General features: G+C 55.8%; 1 protein-coding gene across 29 annotated transcripts in view; it reads right to left on the reverse strand.

Annotated features, from left to right (window-relative positions):
* The window catches only part of ABR (ABR activator of RhoGEF and GTPase), a 185938-nt gene that overhangs the window by 16584 nt on the left and 142892 nt on the right, over positions 1-26462 (reverse strand). For 24 of the 29 annotated variants that reach the window (XM_086359864.1, XM_086359865.1, XM_086359863.1 and 21 more), the window contains 6 exons: positions 24707-24829; positions 24295-24370; positions 23713-23817; positions 22918-22992; positions 20402-20499; positions 19806-19937 (listed from right to left, as the gene is read on the reverse strand). In XM_086359864.1, the coding sequence (XP_086215990.1) occupies positions 19806-19937; positions 20402-20499; positions 22918-22992; positions 23713-23817; positions 24295-24370; positions 24707-24829 (609 nt within the window). Of the gene's footprint in view, positions 1-3789; positions 4269-6666; positions 7415-14223; positions 14973-19805; positions 19938-20401; positions 20500-22917; positions 22993-23712; positions 23818-24294; positions 24371-24706; positions 24830-26462 lie in introns of those variants that run through there. The other 5 variants (XM_086359867.1, XM_086359866.1, XM_086359870.1 and 2 more) reach the window with 3 other exon arrangements.

The following is a 26462-nucleotide window of genomic DNA, read 5'->3' on the forward strand; positions in this document are numbered from 1 at the left end:
AGGCCTCTCGGGAGCCAGCTTCGGGGAGAAGTGGGAGCAGCAGGGGTCCAGAGACCACCTGTGAGGCCCCAGGAGTAAGATCTTCTCCCTCTGGGGAATATGTTAATATAATGGCTGCAGGAGCACAGGAAGATCTCTCTACTCTGCCCTTCAGGCCCCCAAACCAGCCAGGGTGGACACCATCCTGGGCCCACACAGAGGCCCGGACAGGGAGGAAATGGGCTGCCCACGGGGGTCTCCAGCCCTCAAGAGAAGTGTTACTGCCCCTTTCCTGCAGCCGAGGGATGACTACAGGGGTATGAATGGGCGTGTGAATGGTGAAGACAGGACGCAGGTCCCTTCCGTCCAGCAGATAAGGTGTGTGGGGTGGGTGCCAGATGGGGGCAAGGGGGCAGGGAGGTGAGGAGCCGGGGCAGGAGAGATATCTTGTTGCCTAAGGTTTTAGGATCTTTTTTGATGCCCACAGCCAGACACTGAAGGAAATGATGATGGAGTAAGAGTAAATGAGCCTGAGACATCTCTCTACCCCAACACCCTTGTACTCTCCGTGCCTGGAACAGCCAGTAAATGGCAGACTGAACCTTGGGGACATGCACGTGGCTTGCATACCTGATGCTACCTGTAAGGGAACTGTCAGGTTAAATGACAGACTCTGGGAGGTGCCAGGAGCTGACCAGTGGATGCCTTCAAGATGATGAAGAAAGGGACCTTCTTGAACCCTAAGCTTCCCCAGATGAGCGGGCCAAACCGCACCCCCTCCATCCTTTCTTGGGTAGCACCTCTGACCCTCCTGAGCAATAGAGGGGAGCAAACCCCATCTTAGAGCAGGTGGCCCTATCCCGGAGCTCAGCAGGAAACATCTCAGTTCACCTCGCTGGCCTCTGCCTTCCCGAGAGACGCTCTTCGGAGTGGGTAATTCCCAGACCCCTGAAGCAGAGGTAGGGTCATCAGGAACCATCCTCAGTTCTCCCCCACTCCCCTGGACCCTCCTAGTTCAGCCGAAGCCTCCACCTCCAGCCAGTATCTGGCCTGGTGTGGGTCTCGATGTCTCCACTTGGGCTGCAGGGCGACAGCAGGGGCGCGGATTCCTGCCCACCCACACCCCCCACTCCTGAGACAAAAAGCTCTGGCCTGGCCACTGCCTCCGTGGGGCTCTACTAGCCTCTCTGGCTCCCACAAGTGACCCCATTAAAACCTGTGGACACTTCTGGGGGCAGGATGGGATTCCTCTTTCAGCCCTTCTCCCTCCAAAGTGCAATCTAAGGATCTAGAAAGAAGCAGAATGGGAGAAAGATCAGGCACTGAGCCTGGTCTCCCTGAGCGTGATTTAAAGCCAAGGGGAAAAAAAAAAAAGGAAAAGGAAAGTAGAAATGTGAAGTTAAACGCAGAGAGCACTGGCAGAACCCACAAACTCAAATGCCACGTGTCTCCTCTGCTAAGCGCTTGCACAACAAGCCGACTGCCAAGTAAGAGCCTAGTGTAAAGCTCCAGCCCCAGGAGCCTTACCCTCCGGGATAAGCACAACCCCAACCACAGCCCCCACCCAGGACCCAAAGGAGAGTCTGCCAGTGGCTCCTGCCGCCCCTCTTCCAGCAATTGCAGACTCCTGGGGCCACAGGCTCTACAGGTTGATAACACTGGGGTTTTCCCATTCAAACAGATTCTTCAGCCCCAGCACTGGGTCCCCAGATGAGTCACTTGCACCCCCCTCCAGCCTTCCTGAATCTTTTAGTTAAGAGGCAGCAGGAGGGCCACAGGTGTCTCTGGCATCCACAGCATCACATCCTTGTGGCAAAAAAGCTGGATGAGGAGTTAATGAGGAGACCCCTCCTGCCAGGCTGGGCAGTACCTGGCTCCCTTCCCCCACCCACCTAAGCTGCTGTCTGAGTCCAGCCCCCTCATCTGGCAGTGAGCCTACTGCACTGAAAAAAAAAAAAAAAATAGGTTAATGCAGCTGGGAAAAGAAAGGAGGTGGGCAGCAGGTCTGGTTCCACAAGTCTGCCTGCTCATCTACCAGCCCCAGGCACAGCAGGGTGAATGGATGCCCCTCTGTCACCCACGGCACAGACCCTTGTGTCCGTGATACTGACATACTGTGTCGCACAGCAGGGGCTAGGGGACTGAGTCATCTGCCCCACGGAGCATCCCAGAGCCACAGCCACCCTGCAGTTGTGCGGACGCTGATCAGCTTGGCAGCCCAGTTTGGTTGGCCCGCCACCCTTTGCCCAAGGAGCTATCAGATACCAAAAGAGGCGAAGCTGGCTGAAAAATTCCTCAAGTGACTTTTTCATTTTGTTACTCACTACTGCACAAGGGAAGAACTCAAAGTCTGGAGTTTTTAGGTTGACAAACTGCCCCCTACCTGCCAGCCCTCTCCCCACCTCCTCCCCACCCCCCCGCAAAAAAAAAAAAAGGGCAGGTAAACCAGAAAGCCTCTGGCTGGCACTGGGCCAGGAAACTGCAGGATCCCTTTCTTGCCAAGCTCTAGGTCTGGAAATGGACAACGAGCTTAGGGCTGGTGTCTGCTGGCCTCAGCAGGGGGTGAGAAGGGGGTCCAGGCAGGGGATGGCTCCGAGCTGCCGGGCACAGACAGCTGTCTCAGCACAGAGGGGCTCTGGGAGCCGCTGAGGCCAGCAGGGCTCTGCAAGTCTGGTCCCTGGAGAGGCTGAAGGTGACACAGGGGCCAGTTGCGGGCCAGCTCAAGTTGCTGCCCAGCACTTTCCAGGACTGATGTCACCTCTGGGAGGTCACGTATACCCCACTGGCAGGGGATGAAACTAGACAAGGAGCCAACAGGCCCCAAGATCACTTTTTCTTACAGGTGCCAGGAGCCTCTATGCTGCCTGGCAGTGAGAATCTGGCCAGGGGGTCCCTCTTGGAGCTATAGGAGGATGTGCAAATCTCCACCAAGTCACACAGACCAGCCCAAGCCTCCTTTATCACTACCTTGAAGGGCAGGCACCCTGCAACACTTGCTGAGGTACCTGATTTGGTCTACAGTTATCAAGCGCTTCACTGTGCTTGGCACTGGTCTGGCTCTTGCTCAGATGCCCCATGCCAGGGCCCAAAGCCAGCCCCGCGGCAGCCTGCCCAGCTGCAGGACAGTCAGCTTCTATCTCAGATTTTCATCCCCACCCAAGGTCTGGGGCGACAGGCAGGACGGGCAGTCTGCCCTGGCTTGGTCTGAGCTGCCCGCTGGGTCAGGAAACCCCTGGCACACTGATTGAGTTGCCTGGTGCCTGGCTGGCACTGGGCCAGAAGGCCTCTGGGTGGTCCCTGAAGAGGCAGCCTAGAGCCCCCAGACCCGGCAGCACCACGACCTCCCCACAACCTCACACAAAGAAACCTCACATTGGCCAGTGGCACTGAGGTGTTTCTGAGGTTGCCTCTCAGCAAAGGTGCGGCCAACTGCGTTCTGGACACAGGGGATTGGGGCTGGGCTGGGCGCAGGAGAGGAAACTGAGACTCAGGGGCCCCTCGCCTCTGTCAGTTCGTATTTCTGAGCCCACAGAGACTCAGAAAGGAGCCAGGCAGTCCTCTCCCAAAGGAGACAGGCATTCCCCTTTTCCTAAGACAGGGATAGATGCAGAGAAAGTAGGGGTGTGGGTAGCAACGGCGTTACTCATATTGAGGCCATTTAGAGCCAACCCACAGCTCACCCCAGCCTCTGTCCTAGGACCCCATGGGCAGGCAGGAGGCGCAATGAGCTCCCAAAAGGGGATGCCCAGGGGCCCAGCACCCCCCCACCGACCTCAGTCCCTGTCCACCCGCTCCGGCCCCCTCGCACACCTTTTGGCGGAGGAGCTTGCTGCGCACACGGCCCCAGAGCCGCGCGCCGGTGTTGGGGGGCCGCTTGCTCCCCGGCTCCTCCAGCGGATCCAGGCAGCAGCGCTCCAGGGGCTCGCACACTGCCTTCAGGCTGCAGTCGGGCTGGGGCAGGACGTCGGTCATGCCGGTGGTGGCGGCAGAGCCGGGCCCGACGACGGGCGACCCAGCCTGCGGGGCCAGCTCGTCTCAGGCACGGGCGGCCGAGGGGTCCGGAGCCGCTGGAGGGCGGGCAGGCGGGCGCAGTTACTCGAGCCGCGCAGGGAAGCGCATGGTGCGGGGCGCCCCTTTCCGCTCCCTCTGCGTCCTCCCCCCCGCAGACGCTCGGTTGGATTGCGGTCCGGCCAGGTCCGGCCAGGCGAGAGGGCTGCCAGCGCGAGCTCTCCGCGCAGGCAGCGCCCGAGGCCGCCGGGGAGCCCCCGCCCCCACCGCCCCCACCGGAGGAAGTGACTCAAAGGAGGCGCGGGAGGCTGCCCCCTCCAAAACACCCAACCTCCCGCTTTTAACTCTTGGCAGGCCGGGCCTCCTCCTCACCCACCCCGAGGCCCTCCCTTCAGCCCCTACTAAATAAAGTTTGACAAGCGGCGAAAGCAGCCAGTCCCTTCTCCACTAGAGCCCAGGTTAACCCCTTCCCCACCAGACAGCGGCGCCCTGAGGCTGAGCTGTTTGAGGCGGCGGCTAGGGGAAGCCAGAGGGGGTCTGCAGTGCCAGGAGCCATCAACAGCTGCCCTTGTCCCGGGCAAAGAACTGGGACTGCCCTGGAGCTCTGCTTTCCCTCCCCAACTCTGGTCCCAGACGCCTCCAGCGATGCCAACTCAGGGACGGGGCCAGACCCGCATGGACTGGCATTCACAAACCTCCTCCTGTGTAAAGAATAATGAAGACCCCCTAGCTGGGCAGCTTCCTGGGCATTAGCAGCCCCGAAGGAATTGGCTACTACAGGTTTTCTCTGGGGACCTGAGCGAAAAAATCCAAGGATGACACTGGTCACGGATGTCCAGCAAGAGGTGCTTCTTTCACGGTGGTTTTTAACCATGGCCGGTGCCCTTCACCAGAAAAGCCACAAAAGGGGCTCCACACGGTGGAGAAAGCCCACTGACAAAGGAGCAGTGAGCCACTGTGTGCCGGGTGCCTTAGGACAGCAAAGGAAGAACCTGCTCTCCTCCACCCTCAAGTTGATCAGTGTTCATTTAGCAAAAGGCCTGAACCCCAGATGATTAGGGTCCAAACAAGCCAGAGGCATTGAGATGTCACACCCTCCAGAGCTTGACTAGGCAGAGGAAGGAAACCAGCAGTGCCAACCATAAGCCGAGTCCCGTGCAAAGGACGTTCAAATATCCGCTTAGGTGGAAGCCTCGTGACTTTTGTGACGTTGGTGTTACCGTTTAGAGTTGTGAGGACTGGGGCTCAGGGAGGTGAAATTCTTGCTTGAGGTCACGGACACTTAGCTGGCAAGTGACAGGTCTCCTCCAAAGACCCTGGGGCTCCCCACCACTGAAGGGTGGCTGGTTCTCTGCATTCAGGGGATAGGGGGGACAGAGCTGGGTGGGGGGAAGAGCTGGGTGAGGCCCCCAGGGCAGGTAGGTGGGGGCCCAGAATCAGCCCCTTGGCATCTAGAATACACCAGCTGAATCTCAACCAGCACGCAGGTCTTTGGGTTAACATCGGAGCCCGTGGTGCTTTTGGAAAAAGCAGGGGCTTCATCACAGAGGTAACCAAGACCTGGTCACGACAAGGTGACCCTTCACTGAGTTTACTAGGCGACAGGTACCACGCTAACCCTCCACGTGCTCTTCACACGCTAACCCTTCACAGCTCCCCTGACCTTAGGAAGTATGTCTTGGCACCCTCATTTTCCATTTGAGGAAACTAAGGGTACAGAGAAGGTAAGCACTTGCCCAGACCAGGCTGGGCCACGAACAGAGGTCTGGCAAGGCCCTCGCCATCAGGATGACGTTCCAGTGTGCTGGGGGCTGGCCCTGCACTGCCCTGTGCCCTGGTGGTGGAGGCAGGGTCCTGGGACTCTGCTGGTCCCTGCAGGGTAGCTGAATCAGCCACCAGAGCTCCACTATTCACACCCCCTTCTGCACAGCACAGACAGGGCTGAGCTGCCAAGGCTGCACAGACCCTCTTTCCCTACTTGAGCCCAAGTTGCTCAAGCCGGTGCAGCTCAGTGGGGCCATAGTTCTCCCAGTAACCCCTGAGGGGGAGGGGAAGAAGCCCACTGAGGCAGGGATGTGCCTATGTCCCCTGGGGCCTGACCTACTCTTGATCTGCTCCCCCAGGGAACCTGGGTGCTACCTTGGAAGAGAGTCTTCCTCCAACCCCATGAGGGGCCAGCAGCTTCCCCTCCTCCCCCACCAGCTGCATAAAACCCACCTCCTCCAAGGCTTCACTCATTCCTGGGGTCTTCACCTCTCCATCCCAGTCATTTCATTCAAGAGGCACTGCCTTACAGCCTGGCTATGTGCCTGACTCTCGAAATCACAAAGAAGAACCAAAAGCCTGTGCTTGGGACTTCCCTGGCGATGCAGGGTACTTGGGTTCGATCCCTGGTCCGGGAAGATCCCACATGCTTCAGAGCAGCAAAGCCCCGGTGTGTGGCAACTACTGAAGCCCGAGCACCTAGAGCCCATGCTCTACAACAAGAGGATCCACCTTTGAGAAGCCTGATCACTGCAACGAAGAGTAGCCCCCGATCGCCACAGAGAAAGCCCAAGTGCAGCAACATAGACCCAGCACAGCCAAAAAAAAAAAAAAAAGGCCTGCGCTTGATAAAGTTGACAGCCCAAGAGAGGAGAAGAGGTGAAGGCTTAAACACCTCCAAATGGGAGACAGAGAGGCATTCATACATTTAGCATTTATCAGCTGTGCAACTACCACGTGCCATACCCAGATGGACAAAGCACTGTCTTTCTGCCCTCAAAAACCCTGTCTTGGGCCACAAGGAAAGCACAGATCAAGTGCCATGGAAGTTGAGAGAAAGGAGAGAAAAATTCTAGCCAGAGGGCATCAGGGAAGGCTTCCTGGAGGAGGAGGGGTTGGCCTGGGCCAGAAGAAAAAAAAGGTCACCCTCCCCAGCTTTGTTCTGCATCCCTCAGCTGGTTGTGTAACTGGCTGGTAAGGTGCCATTATAATTGCTGACCATGCTCACCTGCTGCAGACACGTGGTCCATGCTGGGCACTGCCAGCTGTTAACTTCAGAACTGGCCCCTCGCTGGCTTTCTAAGGTTCTCTGCCCTCTATCTGGGTCACATGCCACAGGGTGCAGGTAGGGGATGCTGTGCAAGGTGCGTCCCCCAGCAGGTGTGTGGCAGAAGGGGGACGGTGCAGATCCTGTCCCCAAAGCCTTATACTTGTCTGTCTTAGGAACTCCAGACTCAACACTTGTCTGGGTAAATCGAGCTCTGATTGGATGAAAGATGGCCAACTGGTCTCCATGGTGACATAAGCGCCTTAGCAGATGGGTAGCTGTTGAGAGGCTCTTCCCTTGAGATGCTCATCTTTCCTTCCTCCCCGTGGGCTGGGGGTTCTCCTCCAGGGACAGCACAGATTTGCCTTCTCTTCCCCAAGCTTGACTCACTCCTTCCTGGAAGCAATGGTTGAGGAGCAGGCTGTGGGGTGGGGGGCTGTGCAAGACAAATGTTCCTGAGAAGTTCCTCAAAAGCGGTCGTCTGAGTTCTGGTCCCTCCAGCGCACCACAGACCCTTCCTCAGCTTCGCTGGGTGTCCCGGCCACCCAGGAAGTGACAGCACCCTCTCCCTCTCTGTCCATCCCGCCACACCTGGCAGAACCGGCCTCTGAGGATGAGCAAGGGCCCCCTGACTGGATAAACAGAGCCTGGGTGGGAAGGCCCACACGAACAGATGTCACTGCCTTTGGAATTAAAAACATTCCTAGTAGATCATCCCATCCTTCCTCACCCCCCTCCCCAGGCTCTCCGCCAGAGCAATGAGAGGGGCCGTCCCCAGGGAGGTGCGGGCAGGACCCTGGGTTACCCCGAGGGAGGGGGAGACACCTGGGGTGGCTGGGACCAGCCACCCAGCACAGCGGTGATGGAGGCAAAAATCGGGCTGAAGTGATCAGCAGCGGCATCGCTGAAGAAAAAAAGGTCAACGGGGAATAGCAGCAGCTGAGCTGTGTGGGCAGGCGAGGCAGGGACTGCCACTGGGCTGCCTTGGCGACAGCGGGGGGCAGGGACGGCTCCAGGCACGTCCTCCAGCCCGTGAACACGAAGAGGAAAGTTCTTTCTCAGAACCTTGCGGAGCTGCTGCAGCTTCTCTGGACTGACCTCCTTTTCCCCTCGGTGCAGGCTGGAACCCTGACTCCCCATCCCTGTCCTCCAGCCGAACGACTCGAGGGCAGGAAAGGGGGCTCCTGAGCGGCCAGCTAGACCAAGTCCACGGGCACTCCAGCGAGGACAGCCTGGGAGTGGGGGCAGGAGACAGCCCCCAGGGGCGACCTGGAGAGGCCAAGTGCTGGCGCTGGAGCCTGAGAGGAGCCGGGGCTGGTGCTGAGGTTGAGGACCGGGAGGGAAGTCCAGCCAGAAAGAGAACCAGCAGGGCACGCAGCACCCAGGAGCCCATGCAGAGGGCGTGTGAGTTGGCAAGGAGGGCGGCACACCACAGGAGAACTAGGAGAAAGGGAGGCAGAGAGTGCCCTTAAGATGTACAGCTCGGGGGTCCCTGCATTGCTCATGGGTGTTCTCACCCTGCTCTGCACCCATCTTGACCCAGACTGTGGACTGGAAGGGCAGAGATCACCAGAGAAGGAGAAAGGGAGACTCGTTTACGTTTCTCCATCCTTTCCGAGCGTCTGCTATGTGCCAGGCCTGCGTTAGGACTGGAGATGGGAACACTTTGCTCAAAGTCTCCAAGTAGCCAGTGGCAGAGCTGATCCTAGAAGCTACATTTTCACTCATTTACCCAGTCACCCATCACTGAATAGACACCCACCACATGCCAGGTGGGGAGGACCCAGGACGCAGCTCACTCGGAGCTGTGACACTCCAAACCAAGCCCTGGCTGCCCCACCACTGACCTGCCCTCCGAGGAGATAAGTGTCAGCAACGGAGGACTCTCCCAGGCATCCAGGCCAGGACTTCCGAGCCTGAGTCCTGCCTGCTAACAGTGTGCACGGGGTTGCAGGTTTCTGAGCTCTGGCGCCTGGACTCTGCAGATAACTGGCTACTGGTGGCTTTAGATGGCCACCCAGGGCGGGGGTGGGGAGCAGCTTTTGACCCGAGGTGTAAGGTGTTGGGTCAGGGGGCCACCAGGATTCGAAGGCAATTGCTCCGCAGCCTAACCTCAAGGTGTACTTCCTGTCTCCCAAGGCCCAGCCGAGTCACAAGTCAGTGCAAATGACGCGCTGCTCCCCATGCACTCTGCGCGGCCACCCCAGGCTGGTGTGTCTCTGGAGTGTCTGGGGGCTCCAGGAGAGGATGAGAGAGCCACAGAGTTTGTCCATTGCCAGGCTGTCCTGATGGCGCGTCCCTGGCAACCCCGAGTGATTCTCACAGCACATTTGGTCACGGAAAAGGATGGAAAATCCACTTGAGCCTTTGGGAACATCCTGCTTACCTCAAACAAAACCCACCCAGGACAGAGTGGGCAGAGCACGCCCACCACACGTCCGATCCATTCCTTACCGCACAAGTCATGATGTAATTCACGGCCAGACTGACACCCAGACCCCCTTGGCCACCTGTTTGCTCCTGCTCCCAGGAAGGAAGCGCCTGACCAGGGGGGGCTCCCACATAGCAGCGGGTGGGCAGAGCACTCCATGGGGCCCCCCAGGCCGTGTACTGAAAACATAACAGCCTCAGGCAGGAGGGTTTGAAAGGAGCTCAGGGTCCCCTGAGCCTCCATGCTTTTTTCTCTTTCCCTATTATTAAACAACTCTTTTTTTTCCCACCCAACACTGAGCTCCAAACAAGCAGAAGACAGTTCTTGGGAGCCAGGGAACCACTGTGGCAGCCACTCCCTCTCTCTGGACGAAGCTTTCACACCTGTCAAACAGGAGCCTGGACTGGACAAGTGGTCAGTGATGAATTTTTTTTAAAGCAGAGGACACACCCTGCTTTCTTTTCTTACGCCTGCCCCCATCAATTAAGGGCAGAAGCAGGGAGCCCCTGGCTGAAATGGGAATACAGGACTTGCCACTCCCACTGCCTTTGTCCACCACTCCCTGCCTTGGGGGCACTTCAGGTCACCTCAGTAGCCCCCAGGCCTGCAGACCTTGAAGCCTCTGGTCCTTCTTTAAGCGGATGGACCGTTCCCATGAGAACTGCTATTCCTCTACCACAGCCACTGCCCCTCGGTCCCCTCCAAGGCGGGTAGATTAGGGGCTTTTTAAGGAAACTTCTGGGTCAGACTACTGGATCTAAAACTTACGTCTTAGCTCTACTTTTCTCTCTGCTTTGACAAAGCTCTGGGTCTCTGCTTTGCTGGTGTGGGTTCCCTTCGTTGGCCTTACAATAGGGTTAACACTTATCTCATGGAGTCAGTCTAGCTGGTGTTTTCTGGGTCACCTCCGCCCAGAAGCCAGCACAGCTCAGCTCTTGCCTCTAAGGGTATGAGAGGCTATGCCCAGCTTCCCCTGTGTCAGTCCACACGGAATGGGCTGTGCCTGGGGGTCAGACCCTCACAGAGAGCTACCACACAGCTCCTGCCACGGCCAGGCTGGGCTGAGTGAGGGGTGGAGGTAGGCTCTGCAGCACCTGCGGTGAGGGAGGCCAGCAGAGACCACCTAAGGTGCCCCCGATCTGCATTCATGTCCAGCCTCAGCCCTCACTTGGGGAGTCCTTGGCAATTCCCCCACTAAATCCTCTTCTCAAAGGTTTTGAATCAAATCAAAAGCAGGACCATCCTAGGAGGATGGAGTCACAGCTTCCGCCTGCAGGGAGGTTAGTGGTTCCTGGAGCATGCAGTAAGCCAGGCGCTGTCACCACAAGGACTCACCTAGGCCTCACACGGGTCCAAGACGAAGCACTCGGAGAGGTCACTTTGCTATTAGGTGGTGGAGGGCGATAAACCCCGAGTCTTTCACCTCTGAGTCTAGGGGACAACACCCTCCCTTGGTTTGTTAAGACTTGGGACTGTGTGTTCTCGGGGCCTGCCGGAATCAGTTCCCAAGTCCTCTCTGGATCAGCTTCTCTGCTGTCTCTCACCCCTGCCAGGCGGGCGGGGGAGTGGGCACCACGTCCGCCTGCCAAGGGGGCATTCCCACGCAGGGCAGGAGGGAGAGAGGAGACCTGAGCCTCCATCTGCTTCCTGCCCAATGTTTCCTGTCTCCAGAACCCACTTGACAGAGCCCAGGCTCCCCAGATCAGGAACACCCGGAGACGAAGGCGGCTGAGCAGGGGCCGGAAGAGAAGTCGTCTGCAAGTTCAGGGAGGCCTGTGGACAGCAGGACAGGCCCTCTCAGGGTATTCTGGCCCTGGCTCTCCCCAACCCCACTGCCCGCTCCAAGTACAACCAAGCCGTCCAGACCTGCTGTGAAGATGGCAGGTGAGGCACTGAACAGAGAATGGATCTGAAACAGCTTTAATCACCTGGGCCCTGGGAGGAGGAGGGGAGGGTGTTGGAAGCAGGGAGGGGAACAGTCCTGGTGCCTCCAGGCTAGCACAGGGTGATGATGGCAGCCAAGGGAGGGGGCCCCCCGGGGACCTGATGAGAGCAGCTGGCAGCAGGGATCTAAAGCACGGACTCCAGATGCAGATGGTTCCCAGGACCCGCACACCCAGCCCAGGCTGGGGGCAGGGAGGGGCCCATCTCCCAGTGGAGAGCCTGGAAAGCCGCACTTGGCACGACCACTGTGGTGTCCCAGGACAGGGAGCTGCCTAGGGCTGCGAGGTGCCAGGCTGGGCGTTCAGGGCTGGGATGAAAGCTCTGACTGCCCCTGCAGGCAAGGTTTTCTCACAGCTGCCCCTAATCCTAGCCAAGACCAGCCACTCTCAGGGGACAGGGCACAACTGTGGTAGGTGTGCCCTGAAGGATGCCTGGGAGAAGATGCCAAGGACCCACTGTAACGCCCCTCTGGTCATTCCACCCATGGAGGGATCCAGGCATCTTGTGGTACCAGTTCTGAGGAACCAGAGCAGAAGGGGTTCCAGGTCAACCCAGCTAGCACCCCAGAGTCCAGCTCCCCGGGCAATAGAGCTGGCACGCTAGACCCTCGGGCAGAGTCAAATGGGGACAACAGACCCCTGGGGGACCAGAGGGAGGGAACTGGGCTGGAGTAGCCCTGCACTGCCGCCCCAGCAGGCTCCTGACCCATGCTCACTCCCAGCTCCCGCATGCCCTGCAGAGCAATTGAAGCCAGACGCAGCTCCCTCCAACAATGACCCCCTTTTCCCAGCTCATCACTCACTCTGGGCCTGACCACACCAAGCCGAGGTGAGCAGAGCTCCAAGGGGACAAGCCTGGAACTAATTAGCCTGGGGTAGGGGCACAGGAGGGAAACTTCAGGCTGGCAGGCAGTGAGGACCCCCACCTTGACCTCCCGCCCCCTCAGAGGTTGGTTCATCAAAGCCCGTCTGGATCCACCAGCCTAAGAAAACAGACATGGCCTCAGCCAGCCTAAGGCCCAAACACAGGGGCCACTCGCAGGTGACAGCCTTTGGAGGCAGGAATGCTTTGACAAGCTACACGCAGAACGCCCACAGGAAGGTGGAGGACAGTGGACCTGGTCCTGCTTGGCTCAGGCAAAAGGCTGACGTCACTAGACAGACTCTGTGCCAGGCCCTGCAAAGGGCCTCACGCACTTTCCCATTCAGTTCTCTTGACAGCCCATTTTACAGGTGAGGAAACTGAGGCTCAATGAGGTCAAGTAACCAGTTCTCCCAACTAATGAATGGAGAAAGCTAGACTGAAGCCCAGGTCCATCTGGCCTCAAAGCCCCTCCAACACTGACTGAATGATCCCAGTTCTCTTCTGCTCTCTTCACTATGTGGGGAGGTCCCGTTCATTCTTTGCATCTATTGCACAGTGCCTGCCACTTAGAGGGAGCTCAACAAGCAGAAACGCAGGGATAAACCAGCGAAAGCGTGGATGTGCACTGACCAGCTCTTTCAGGGACATTCCATCCTTTGAGCCTCATGTCAAGCCTATGACAGAGGCAGCGTGGGGGTAACTGTCCCCATTTAACAGATGAAGAAACTGCGGCCCCCAGAGGTCAAGGGACCTGGATGCTTTCTCCGACTCTCAGTCCAGGGTTCTTCCTATACTGTCAGGGTAAACCGCACTCCACACTCAATCTTTCTAAACCACTGACCAAAGGGAGGGCAGCCAAGGAAGGAAAGGAGACCCGAGGAGACGGGGCCTAGCTAGGGTGGGGGTGGGGTGGGGTGGGGGGAGAGAAAGCAGTGGGGCAGCTCTTTTCTTTAACTGGAAGAGGCTAATGGTGAGTGATATAAACTTTTATATATAGAATGGATACATAAGAAGGTCCTACTGTGTAGCACAGAGAATCATGTTCAGTACCCTATGATAAACCACCATGGAACTATGCCGCACAGCAGAAATTAACACAACAGTGTAAATCAACTATACTTCAACTTAAAAAATGATGCTTTTTCAAAAAAAGAAGCTAACAGTGACCAGTTGTGTCCTGGGGGTGTGGAGGCCTGCTCTCCTATTACATCCGGAGAGAGATGAGCAACTATGGGTGGGGGAGGGACATGGTGACCCTGGGCCTGGAGGGAAGGAGCTGAGAAACTCCATCCTCAGAAACTATGCTCTTTCCTTACTTAAATGTAAGAGTCGGGGACTTCCCTGGTGGTCCAGTGGTTAAGAATCTGCCCTGCAATGCAAGGGACGCAGGTTTGATCCTTGGTTGGGGAACTAAGATCCCACATGCCACGGGGCTTGTGCCCTAACTATGGAGCCTGAGAGTCGCAACGAAAGATCCCACATAATGCAGTGAAGACCTTACGTGGCGCAACTAAGACCCGATACAACCAAATTAATTTTTTTAAAAAGTAAAGTCTAAGGTGGAAACAGCCCAAACGTCCGTCGATGGATGAACGGATAAGCAAAATGCAGTTTACACATATAGCGCTGTTCAGTCTTAAAAAGGAAGGAAAGTCTGTTGTTCTATCAAACTACGTAGACCAAACTTAAAGACACTGGGCTGTATGAAGTAAGCCAGTCACACAAGGATAAGCGCTGCAGGATTCCATTTACATGAGCTACCTGGAATAGTCAAATTCCGAGAAGATAGAATGCTGGTTGCCAGGGGCTGGGGAGGAGGAATGGAAAGTTTCTGTGTAATGGGTATAGAGCTTCCTTTTGGGAAGATGAGAAAATTCTAGAAATGGATGGTGATGATGGCTACGCAACAATGTGAATGGACTTAACGTCTCTCAAGTGTACACCTAAAAATTATTAAAATGGAAAATTTCACAGTATATATATATATTTTATCACTGTTGAACCAAAAAGTAAGTGGGTCTAGATATTGTCAGATGAGCCAATCTGGGCTCTAAGAATACTCTTAGTTCTGAAGGCAGGGGACTGGCCTTCATGACCTCCTCCCTGAGTGTCATTTCTAATAACTAACCCCTCATAAGCTTCCAAGTAGCCAGGTCAAGAATGTCAAAGAAATTACTCTCCTTTCCCGCTTCAGACACAGGCTTCAAGCTCCAGATGGGAGGAAGACCAGAGGGCGGAGGCTCTCATCAGGCCTGAATGTTGCAATCAGGGCTGGGGGAGTGGGGGGCAGTCGGGGGGAGGCAGGGAGTTATCCCTCCAGGCATCAGGACAGCTGGGGCTTCCTTCTGGGCCTGGAGCCCTGCCCCTGCCTCACCCTGGGGTCTTGAGTTCTCCTATGTCCGGGGAGGGCAGCCCCCAGTCAGCTCACAGGAGTGTAGCTGCCTTCCACCAAGGAGAAGAGAACTGAAGGTTGGGGGCCCATCCCCAGGCTTCTGGCTGAACTGGGAAAGGGGGAGCAGAGGCATGAAGGGGCTCCTTGGTCTCAGACCCCTCTCCGGTCTGAAGTCAGTGGCAGGAACTGAGCTGTGAGATCCTTCGGGAGAACTCTCCCCTCTGGCCCGGCCGGTCAACCAGGGCTGGATCCTGGGAATAAGCTCACAGGCCAGCGAGCAGGTCCCAGTTGAGACAGCACATCTGGAGCCCGGAGTGGCAGGGCTGGAAATAGACAGGGATAAACACGCAGGAGTCTCCTGGGGCTGGGGAGCCAAGGCGGAGGAAGGGGGGCCTCCTGGCTGAGGGGTTCCTGGGCTGGGTGGGGGCGGGGCAGCAAGGAGGAGGTCTGGGGAAGGAAGGGGGTGATCAGAGACGCTCCACGCTGGGGGGATCTTCTACTAAAGTTGCAGCGACAAAGGGCAGACCCCTGAGTCATGGGCTGACATCCCAGTCTGCCACTGCCCCATCCAAGAGTTTTCATTTCCCTCATTTGGCCAGCAGCCGACCAAGCAAGACCGAACTGGGACCAGGATCCCAAATCTGGGGCCCCTGCTCAACCACTAAACAGCTGTGTGACTGCGGTTATGTCACTCACTCTTTCTGGTCTCAGTTTCTTGCTCCCCGCAAATCAGAATTGAAAAAACACCCTCCAGAATTCCTGCTGACATGAACACTATGAATCCCTCCTCTTCTATTCATTCCTTCAACCTCCCTCTTACTGGCACTGCTCACCATAACTTCAGCGCAGGGCAGGCGGGCTCCTTAATTTCCTGGGACACTCCCTGTGCATTCCTGCCTCCCTGCTCTGGGCCACGTGGGCCCTTCCCCCAGAATCCCCACTCCTTTCTGCTGATCCAGAGCCTGCCCACCTTGTTAGAATAACAGAGCCTTAAAATGGCAATTAATGGGCTGGCCATTATGCAAAATGATTTTTATAAAGTACTTTTGACAATGTAACCCCAAAACAAGGCAATTATAAAGACTACCTTCAGCCCTAGAAAAAAGGTTTATGATAATGTTACGTGAAAATAGAAAAAACAAGATAAAATATGCACTTATCATTAAAACCACATAAAAATCTACATCCCAAGGAAGGGAAAAGGCACAAAATAAAATGGCTGGTTCAGAGGAGTGGGAGTCAGGACGGTTTGTGATTGTGTCTCAAGCCTCATTATTATTATTGCAATTTTTCTTTTAATATAAACACAGCTTTGGGAATCAAAAAAACCCAGCTCTCAAACCTCTCCCACTCTACCTCCTCCTGGAAGCCTCCCTAACTCCTGCCCACCAGGATCTCTCCTCGTTTGAATTCCTGGGGCATAAGTTTGTGTCTTATTATGCAGGGAACAGTGCGGGGAACAGAGAGCCCTGGGGAGGGCCAGGCAGAGGCCCTGGAGAGTTCCACTCTCCTACTAGCTGCCTGGCCTTCGGCAGGTTCCTAAACCCTTTTCTGCCTCAGCTTTCTCAACTTTAAAATTGTGAAGGGGACTTCCCTGGTGGTCCAGTGGATAAGACTTGGAGCTCCCAATGCCGGGGACACAGGTTCAACCCCTGGTTGGGGAACTTAGATCCCACAGGCTGCAAGCAGACAAGCCGGCAGACTGCAACAAAGACCTGGTACAGCCAAAAAGGAAAACCAAGAATATTAAACTGTGATTACTTTCCTACCCTGTAGGAGACTATGAAGGTCCCCTGGGGTAACCGCTGTATTAGCCCACTGTGGGGGTCAGAGAAAGCTCTCTGATGGGAGGGCTCTTATTCCCAAGCCCCTCCCATCATCATCATCACCCTCTCCATCATCGTCTCTGGCGTCTTGCTTTGTGGCCGAGCAGCCTGGCATATAGGGATACGCTTGTCTTTCCAATCTGGCAGTAGATTCCTTGAGGCTGGGCGCCCACACCTCAGAGCAGCCAGTCAGTGCCAGGCACACAGCAGAAGCAGAGGAAGTCCCCCTCCCCTGCTCTTTCCCGTGAACACTCATTCTGCTTCCTTCCAGGTACACCAGGCAGCAATAAATGTCCCTCGTTGGGAGGTAAGAGGACTCCAGACAAAGGAAGCCCTTTGTTCACCATGTGCCATAGAGCTGGCTTCCCAGGCGGCGCAGTGGTAAAGAACCCGCTTGCCAATGCAGGAGACACAAGAGACATGAGTTCGATCCTTGGGTCAGGATGATCCCCTGGAGAAGGAAATGGCAACCCACTCCAGTATTCTTGCCTGGATAATCCCACGGACAGAGGAGCCTGGCGGGCTACAGTCCAGGGGGGGTCGCAAAGAGTCGGACACGACTGAGTGACTGAGCACACACACAGGCCACAGAGCAGGATGTGGGATGGGAAGTCGCCCCGGCTCCTCCCCCAGGCCACGAGCCACCGCAGTGCCCTTCACCCAGGCTGGGGGACTCCCTGAAGGCCTGGCCCAAGGGGACACAGCACAGAGGAGACAGCGGGGCCTTTCCTGCACTGCCAGTAGAGACGCCAGGGCCGCTCCGTCCTTGTCTGTAAATGGGGCGGATGCGACTGTCCTTTTCCCGGAAGAGCTGTTGCAAGGACCACATGAGAACATTTGGGAACAAGCCTCCAAGAGTGCAAATGCTGGACACACACGCTGGTGATTAGCGCTGCTGTTTGTCCGTCACTCCAGGCCACCTCTTCCTCGCCCCCAGCCTGCCGCTCTGGGGTCCCTGCCCCCACCGCCAACCAGAGAGGGAAGCTCACTTGGGAGGAAATGCCTGGGGTCTCCGGCTGTTCCCTGGATGGGCTGAGCGAGGAGGGCCTTAGGAAGAAGTGGTGGCCACAGGGGGCGGGCCTTCTCCCCCTGCCTTCCTTCAGGCCAGCTGAACGGCCCCAAGGCCTCGGCCCCTACTGTGAGGCCACCTTTAGTGCCATCCTTGGCGCCTGCTGAAGGGGCACGGAACCAAGTGCCAGAGGCCGGTGCCAACTCCCTTCCTTGGACACCAGCGGGAAAGGGAGGTGGGAGTGAGCTGTGGGAACAGACCATTCCATGGCTCCGTGTAGCCTCTCCAACCCAGCCCGGGCATCCTCAGAAGGGTGAGTGGACTTCACACGCACGGTGCACCCCCTGGTGGGGACAGACCACCCCCTCCCACACCCCATCCATAGGAAGAAGGCGGGCAAGACGGTTCCATGGCTGAAGACCAAGGGCTGGGCCTCAGAGGGCTGAGGGCTGGGCGACTTCAAAGCCCTCCAGAGGACGCTGGCTCTGAACTGGCCGCTCACAGGCCCAGGTCAGCTGGCAGCAGGAAGGTTTGTGTTTCTTTTAATATCAACTCCCAGGCGTTTAACATTCCTCGAAGCTTAAACACAGAAACGTTTTCCTTACCAGACTGCACTCTCGGCTTTGCCAAACATAACCTGGCTTCTTCCCCTTCCCCCACAACCTCCATCTGCTCCTGTCTCCAAGATGTAATGATTTATGGCGTGTTTCCCCTGGGCCCATGCAGCTGACAGCAGCGAGAGGGAGGGAAGCGACAGGACTGCGAGTCCAGGTGGGGACGAGGCCATCGAGCCCTGGAATCCGGGTTTGCGGAGCCCTGGGGGTTGGCGTCCATGGTGCTCCCTGAGCTGGCTGCTCAGAACACCATTTTAACCCTTCCATCCCATAGCCACTAATGGCCTGGAGGGCATGGGCACCGTCATGCTTTTTGGCTGGGCATCTCCTGGGGCCAGATGGGCAGCCCAGGGACGTGGACATGGGGCTCCCAGTCCTTATTCTGCAGGAAGTCGCTTCCCGGGACTAAATCTAGAGCTCGCTCGCATCAGCTCCTGTTCCCTAAATAATGAAGGACTGGCTCCTGGTTGCCTGGCAGCACCATCTCCCTGGCGACGGTGCTGAAGAGTGAGGTGCAGGTCCTCAGCATTAAGAAGGGATTATGCTCAGGAACACTGGGTGTCATGAGGCGGACGGCCGGGCCCCCACCGAATAGTGCCATCTTCCTCGTTCACACACAGGTGCCTGAGACAGGGTAGGGGGAGCACACAAGCCCCCAAGGGGACACTGCCTCTGAGGACACCCAGCCAAGAGTCAGATACCAAACTCTGCGGCCTCAGCAGCGCATCAGAGAACAAACGCTTCCTGGGAAAAAGCATCATTCAGCTTCAGCTCCTGCACCCAGAGGACACCTGGCACAGCTGCTAAGAAGCCCAGAGCACCCAATGCCCACCGCTCAATCCCAGGGCGTGTCAGTTACGGATTCCCTTGATTGCACAGTCAAAGAATCCACACCCAAACCAGGCCACTTGTGTGATAAGCACAAGGCCACGCAAGGTGCCAGACAGAATGTGGACGGCTCCACACCAAACGCCACGCCTCCAAGCCTACATCCCCTTGACAGGCTAAGTGAACAGCAACCATCTTTAACAGAATTTCCAAACTCACAGGCTGCAAACAAAGCCCTTTTCCCTACGTACATTTATAAGGCAAAGAAAAAGAGCTGGGGTGGTGCATATATCTGGACTCAGGACCTATCTGGATCTGCTTGGACCACAAGACCCACCCTAAGCCAACAAGCTCCTGGCACAGGCGAGTCAAGCCCAGCAAACCTTGCAGTGGGGTCAGAGGTCAGCCCCTAGCAGCCCAGCTACATCCTCAGCCCTTCCAGTAAAGCGGCACATGCTTGGGGTCTCACTGCTTCCATGGCAGACAGTGCTAATTTAACACAGCATTCACGATACAACCTCAGAATCCTTCTTAACATAGTATTTCTGGAAAAGAGCCATCAGAAGGCCACAGACTGGATGTGTAAACAGTGGCACTGTCATCCTTCCAGGCTACCCTGCAGGAGTGTGGATGACCTGAGTGCACAAGATGCGGAAGCCCAAGGAACCAGGCACACATGGGCTTCTGGGGCTAGAATACGACAGCATCTCCAGCAGGGGGAGAATGACGACCTCGGGGAACTTTGCTCAAGATAGCTGTGAACCCAAGTCACAAAGGCCAATACCTTGACCGAGAAGGTAGAAGAGAAGGACACCTTCCCAACTGGCACTGCCTCCCAGGCACCCTTGCCTTGGTGCCCTGGCCGCGCCTGCTTCTCACCTGAATCTGCCCTTTGCCCATGATCTTATCCACGATCTCATTGTTGTCCTTGTTGACCTTGGTCTTGTCATAGCACTTCTCGTAGCACAGGATCCTTAGGGACTGAGAGCCCTCCAGCTCAATCTCGAACTCCTGGGGAAAGACGAGACAGGATGCTGAACGCCTGCAGCTGACCTGGGTTCCCAGCAAGGGTGGGCCCCACCTTTGCAAGGGTGAGAGGGGGCGAGGCGGGCCCATGAGGACCACGTCATGAGGTCTGGAGCAGCTTCCTCATTCTCTGGAGCTCCGGAGGCCTAGGAATCACTGAGGAAGGGGAGTATAGACCCTGAACTGTATGCTCCTTATCTCATCTGATCTTGGAAGCTAAGCAGGGTCGGGCCTGATTAGTACTTGGATGGGAGACCCCGAACTATAATATAACCCTGTGTCTAGACACAAACCCAAGATCAGAAGCCAGATGAGCAGGGAGGGGAGGGCAGAGGGACAGAGCTGGCCCAGCAGCAGGCTTGGCCATCCCCAGACAATAGGACAAGAGTGCCGGGAGCAGGGTGGGCACGGTGGGGGATGAGCCCGGGGTCCCGGCGGGGACCACTCACCTCGTCCCACTTGGGCTCTGTTGTGTCCCGGAACACCCTGGTTTTGGCTTTGCTGACAAAGTAGCCAAAGGAATCCACCTCCAGGGTACAGTACAGGTCTGTGGGGACAGGCAGAGACACCGAATGAGGGCCAGGGCTCAGGAACCCAGGAGGGAAGGGGGATCATGCATCAGTCTTCCCAGGGTTCCCGTGGGCGCTCTGCAAATCCACATGCCCGCCCAGCCTCAGGCCCCGCAGCCTGCCCCTCCCTGGGCACTGACTAGGTTGTTTCCCAAGGCAATGGTGTGTGCTGGGGGGTGACTTTGGGGAACCACAGCCAGTCCTCTAGTGTGAATCAGGGGCAGGGGGCGGAGGTCAGAGGGTGGCTGTACATGCCCCTCCCAGGCCCCAGGAGCTACCCAGCTGGGCTGTTCTCCATCAGGACTCTCCTGCAGAGCTAAGACTGGGGAGAGCTGTCCCTCACTATGTGTGATGGAGACTGGATGTAACCAGGTATCTGAGCACAGCAGGTATCTGAGCAGGGCGCAGGTGAACAGGCGAATGAAGCAGAAGGCCTAACGGGCCCCCATCAGAGCAGAGAGCGCGTCTGGGCAGCTGAGAGATGGATGGGCGTGAAGTGTCCCTTCACTGGCTCCCCTGTGAGGGAATCCCCATCAGGGACTAGTTCTGGTATAAAAGGGAGGGCTTTGGAGTCGGCCTGTCTGGGTCAAATCCTAGCTCTGCGCAAACCACCCCCTCTCTGTGCCTGACTGCTCTCCTCCGGTCAAGACGATGGTGCCTGCAGGCCAGGCTGGACTGTGTGGACCTGATCAGTTTACTAGGACAAGCAGCCGTGACTGAAGATTCACAAAGCCTGAGTCAGAAGGAATGTCCGAGCGGGTCAGGGGGCTGGCGGAGGGAAGTGAGGACTGGCTGGAGGCCAAGGGGAGACTCTGGAGCCGTGACTCACCCCGTGTCTGAGCACCCCAACCCAGTCTGAGAGGTCGGACCCCTGCTCTGGGGCAGTGGGACGCCCCACCCTAATGGGCCTGCTCCTGAGGCCTATTCCAGCTGACAGGAGGCAGAGAGACAGGAAGGGGGAGACATCTGGTCACCATGGAGACATGAGGGCCCCCGTCCAGCTCAGTGGGCTGCAGACTTGGTGTGTGGAGCAGCCCCAAGGAGCTGACTGATGAGGAATATTCCCAGGCAATGCCCCCATCAGCAGATTCTGTGGGTCTGGGGGCATCCAGGAAACTGGTGCTGTTTCGCCAGCACAGCCCGAGTGATGCGCGAGGGGGTCCTGGCCACACTGAGAGAAACGGTGCTCTAGAGGGGAAAGCGTGGGCCTTGGTGTCAGAAGGCATGGATTCAACTCCATCATCTGTGTGCCCTGCTGGGCCGCCCTGGGAAAGTCCCTGGAGCTTTCTGGCCTCAGCTTCTTTGTGTGACAAGTGGGAATGGCATCAGCAACCTAGAAAGGGTGCCAGGAGGCTCAGAGCAGATAATGCACCCGAAAAAGCTCTGAATGTGCCAACCACTGTCAGCTCACTGGCCACATCTGCATTTTCTCTAGCACCTAGTAAGGGACCCAGCAGCACAATAGGCATCTGGAAATAAACTACTTCGTTCAGCATTTTGAGCTCCTGTTCATTCAGCGATGAAGGAGACGTGGCTCCTGTCCTCTCAGAACTCACAGTGCATGAAGCACATTTTAAGTGACAAAAAAGTACGACAGGTGCTGCCCCAGGGTGATGGGAACACAGAGAAGGCAGGCAGATTTGCTGCGGGAATCCAGGTGTCACAGAGAATGTTAATTGAATGACTGTTTGCGAGTCAACGGCATACCCTCTGCGTGGTGCGCTGTAGGAAGAGAGGCAGAGGGCAGATCTTACCAGAGGGGAAGAGGAGGGAGGGAGAGGAGTCAGGTTTCTGATCCTATATAATACCAAGTCCTTTTCTTTCTCTGTGACTCAGTTTTCTCATCTGGCAAATGGGAAGAAACTATTAGCTGCCTAACTCACAAATTCCTACAGGGAGAAAAGTTAGATAAAAATGTAACCGTATCTTGTAAAATACTACGAACTGCATGGACGCAGCAGATGGTGATAAAGAAGGAAAAAGAATGTGTAGTAGCAGGGCACTGGCCCTACACATAAAGCTCATACTTAAGCCAGCTCTTAGGTAAGTATTGCCCTTTTTGTAGAAAAAAGAGAAGGCTTAGAGAGATTAAGAGATTTGCCCAAGGTCACACAGCTTGTGATCTGCGGATGTGGGATTGGAGCCCCATATTTCTGATACCTGGGGGTAGAGAAGGGCTTAGGGCAGAGCAGACTTTGGAGACAGAGCGCAGGGATGAACCCCTGCCAAGAGGAGCTAGCTCCTGACCTTTAGGGGAATGCCACACCTCAAAGCAGCTGGCAGTGCCCCAGCCTGGGCAGACCAAGGCAGAGCAGGTGGGAGGCCCCATGCAATGGGTCCACAGGAAGGATGAACAACGAAGCCTCTTCCTGGGGCAGGTGGTCATGGGTACTTACTGGCTGACTGCTTAAACCCCTTGGCAGAATGGACGATGACATGGAGGAAGCCATAGAGCCCTGGAGACTCGTCGTCTGCAAGAGAGAAAAGCCCCCCAGGGAAGATGGTGATGAGAGGCCTGCTTCCTCCCCGGCCTCACCCCTGGCTGGTTGGTTACACAAAGGATGGGAGCAAGTCTGCGCCTCGGTCCGACAGCACCACCTGGTGGCCAGAGGAAGAAGCGTCCACAGTCTGTTGCAGCCTGGAGTGCGAGCTGACGCACTCCCTCCACTCAGCCTGGGTGGTCAGTCCACACCTTCCTCCTGGGCTGGGAGTCCCGATCCCTGGGAGCACTTTCCCTCCTCCTATGAATCCTGCCTATCCCACTGCTGCCCTCCTCAGTCTAGCCTTCCAAAGTGGAAATTAACCAACATAAGTCACTCTGTGCCAAAGAGCGGGTCCAGCCTTATTTCTCACACTCTAATCCACACCTTGTGCTCCACCACCACCCTGCCCCAGGCTTAGCCTTCTGCTTCCACAAACATATTAACATCACAGTCCCAGTGCACCAGGACGCCAGATTCTTTTCTTCAGCCAGAGGTCGCCAGGGAGGAGTTGGGCATCATCCAGGGACTCAGCAGAGAAAAACATCTGTTCAAACTCCCTGTGTATCTGGCAACTGAGTCTTCCCAGCTCAGCGGAGCAGAGGTCAGCTACTGGTAGCCAAGTGACCAGCTAGGTGTTTGTGGAAGGCCCTGGCAATACCCCGGGGGCTTGGACCCGCTGATTGAGCAACCTCGGATTCCAGATCTTACCGTCTTTATTGCTGGTGACAGGAATGTTGTGTACAGTCCTAAGTTTGAAACAGGATCCTGTGAGCACCTGGAGCTCCACCGAGCTCAGGACAAAGGCCTGAAGATCTGTAGGAGGAGCCAAGAGAGAGCGGAATGTCCTCACAGGTCCACTAGGACCCACTGCTCTTCTTTGAGGGCTACTTCAGAAAAAAAAGATTAGCTCTAAGGGCAGAGTTGGTCATTGGAAGGGGGAGTAGACACTCAGCTGGGGAGAGTCAGGGGTGCTGCCAGAAGGATAAGAAGCGCAGGATCTAATTGGAGAGGTTCATGAATTATGTACATGACAGCAAGACAGACGGGTAACTCTGGGCTCTGGGTCCAGTCCTGCTGACAATTCACTATACATTCTTAAGCAAATCACCTAAATTCTTTGGGCCTCAACTGATCAGTAACATCAGTTAAGATGTTACTACCCTGGCATTTTACAGAGTAACTAGGATGGCTAAAGAGGAGCCAGTGGACATCAAAGTGCTTGGAAATGCAGAAGGCCCTCTCTTGCCACGGACACCAGCAGCGCAGCGTAGAGCACAGGTGGGGCATTACCTTTCTTCTGCAGTTTCTGAATCGCTTCTCTCCACTCTGACCTCTCATAGTCTGAGGACAGTAGGAACAGGTAGCTCTGAAGAGAGGAGATGAGAATTCACTAGAGTGACCACAGTCAGACCCAGGACATTTTTGGATTCTGGGGCCCCCAATAAAGCGCCTTTGTACCCAGGCACCCCTAGGCTTGGAGAAGAAGGCAGGTGGGAGGAAGGCCTTCCTCCTAGGAAGCCAGGTGATGGGAGTGGCAGTGCCAGTGATGGCCAGCAGAGGGCACTGGCTGTCCATGAGTGGGGGAGGCAGTCCAGGGCAGGAGCCATGGCAGCCTTGTTGGGAAGGTTCAGGGCCAGGAGCCATAGCAAGTGGGCAGCCCTGGAGGAAGGGGGCTGTCTGTCCTATCTCCGTCCTTTCTGACCTTTCCATTCCGATTGTGGATCCGAAACGGGATTGTGGGGGAATTGAGCAGCAGTAAGAACTCATTCTCAAACATCTTCTTCTTCAGGCGTTCGATGGCCCGGCTCTGTCCTTTGTTAGCTTTCTGCAGGGGACAGAGGGCACAGGCGGTTCTCCTTGCACTCGGACTCCACTTGTCACCCTGTAGTTCTACATACAGCATTCCTCTGTACAGTCATCATTTTTTTTCCTATATTTTATGACAATTTGATGTCTTGGGAGGGCCAATCAGCCACAGAAAAAAATGCTCCTCGCAGGACATGCTAATTCCTAGGCTACTACATGACTTCCCTGTGAGTGCATCTTTCATGTGCAAACCAGTCAGTCTGGAGTCCACACCCCTTATCCTCTCCTTTAACACAAGCCAGGATTTCTTCTGCCCTAAGTACCCCAGGGCAACTAGATATGACCGCTCTAGCCCAGAGCCTGCTGACTTATTCAATTTGCCAGTCCTAAGCTGTTTCTTGTGGAAAACACAATCTAGGCTCTGGGCTACGCACTTGCCATGCTCCTTCTGCCTCTTTTTTTTTTTGCCCACTCAGCATGGCATGTGGGATCTTAGTTCCCAGACGAGGGATGGAACCTGTACCCCTGCATTGGAAGCATAGAGTTTTAACCACTGGACTCTCAAGGAAGTCCCTCCTTCTGTCTCTTGACCGAACCCCATGCTTTCCCACATAGCCCTGCGTGGTGTGGCATATGCCACCTACTCCTGGAAACTATAAGTAATAAATCTAAGGAATAAAAATCTTCCAGTGGCATCAAGATCTCTGGGCGATCACTCAGTCATCTCCATAAATTAAATTCTGGGTACCACCGAGACGCCCTGCTTAAAAGCAGCACACACCTTTCAGCATAAAGCCCCCACTGCCTCTGGCCCCATGGGGCCTCCCCAGGCCTGGGTTCTAGCTTCCACGCCCGCCACACATCCCCTACATCTTCCACCCCAGGCTCACGCTATTATTCCCTGCTCTCTAACAAGCTGCTCCCCATCTCAGCTGTCTCCAGTTTTTCCAGTCTGTATCGTATAAAGGATCCCTTCCCTTTTATGAACCACTATTATGCTTCACATCTCAGTGCCAATGCCATCCTCAAGCTCTACAGCTAGAATTCATCTCTGCTTTTTTTTTTTTTACCCACTAGACTGGCAGAATTGTGACAATTGCTCACAGCCGGTGCTGTGACACTGTGGGGGAACAGACGATGACACACTGCTGGAGGGAACACAATCGGATGCAAACTTTGCAGCCGTAAACCTGGCGATGAAATGCGCAAGCCCTCTGCCCCAGACATCCCGCTCGTAGGGGATCTGCCGGGAAGAAATAGAAGTGCCGAGGAAAGAAGGAGAACCCATCTAAAGACCCAAATATGTTGTGCCGTCGAGTGAGAACAGGATACAGTTGTGAAAAAGGATCTGACAGATGAAACTGCAAAACGGCACGTGTAGTCTCATCAAAAAATACATAGACACACACGTGTAAACACAGGAGCGTCTAGAAGAATATATCTCAAACTAGGAATGATGGGGGGAAGGTAAGAAGTTCTATTCTACGCACTTTGGTATTGTATTTCTTGTTATAAGAAGTCAGTGTGACACTGGGGATTAGGGAAAAAATTAGGCTTAAAAATATTATTGAAAGAATAAATTGCTGCTGCTTCTGTGACTCAGAGAACAACACCGTGCATCTCCAGTGACTCTCATCACGCTGTGTCACGTG

The sequence above is a fragment of the Bos grunniens genome, chromosome 19 (genome assembly GCF_055505025.1).
Source record: "Bos grunniens cultivar Pamir isolate PY7600 chromosome 19, Bosgru_T2T1.0, whole genome shotgun sequence".
NCBI classification, from domain to species: domain Eukaryota; kingdom Metazoa; phylum Chordata; class Mammalia; order Artiodactyla; family Bovidae; genus Bos; species Bos grunniens.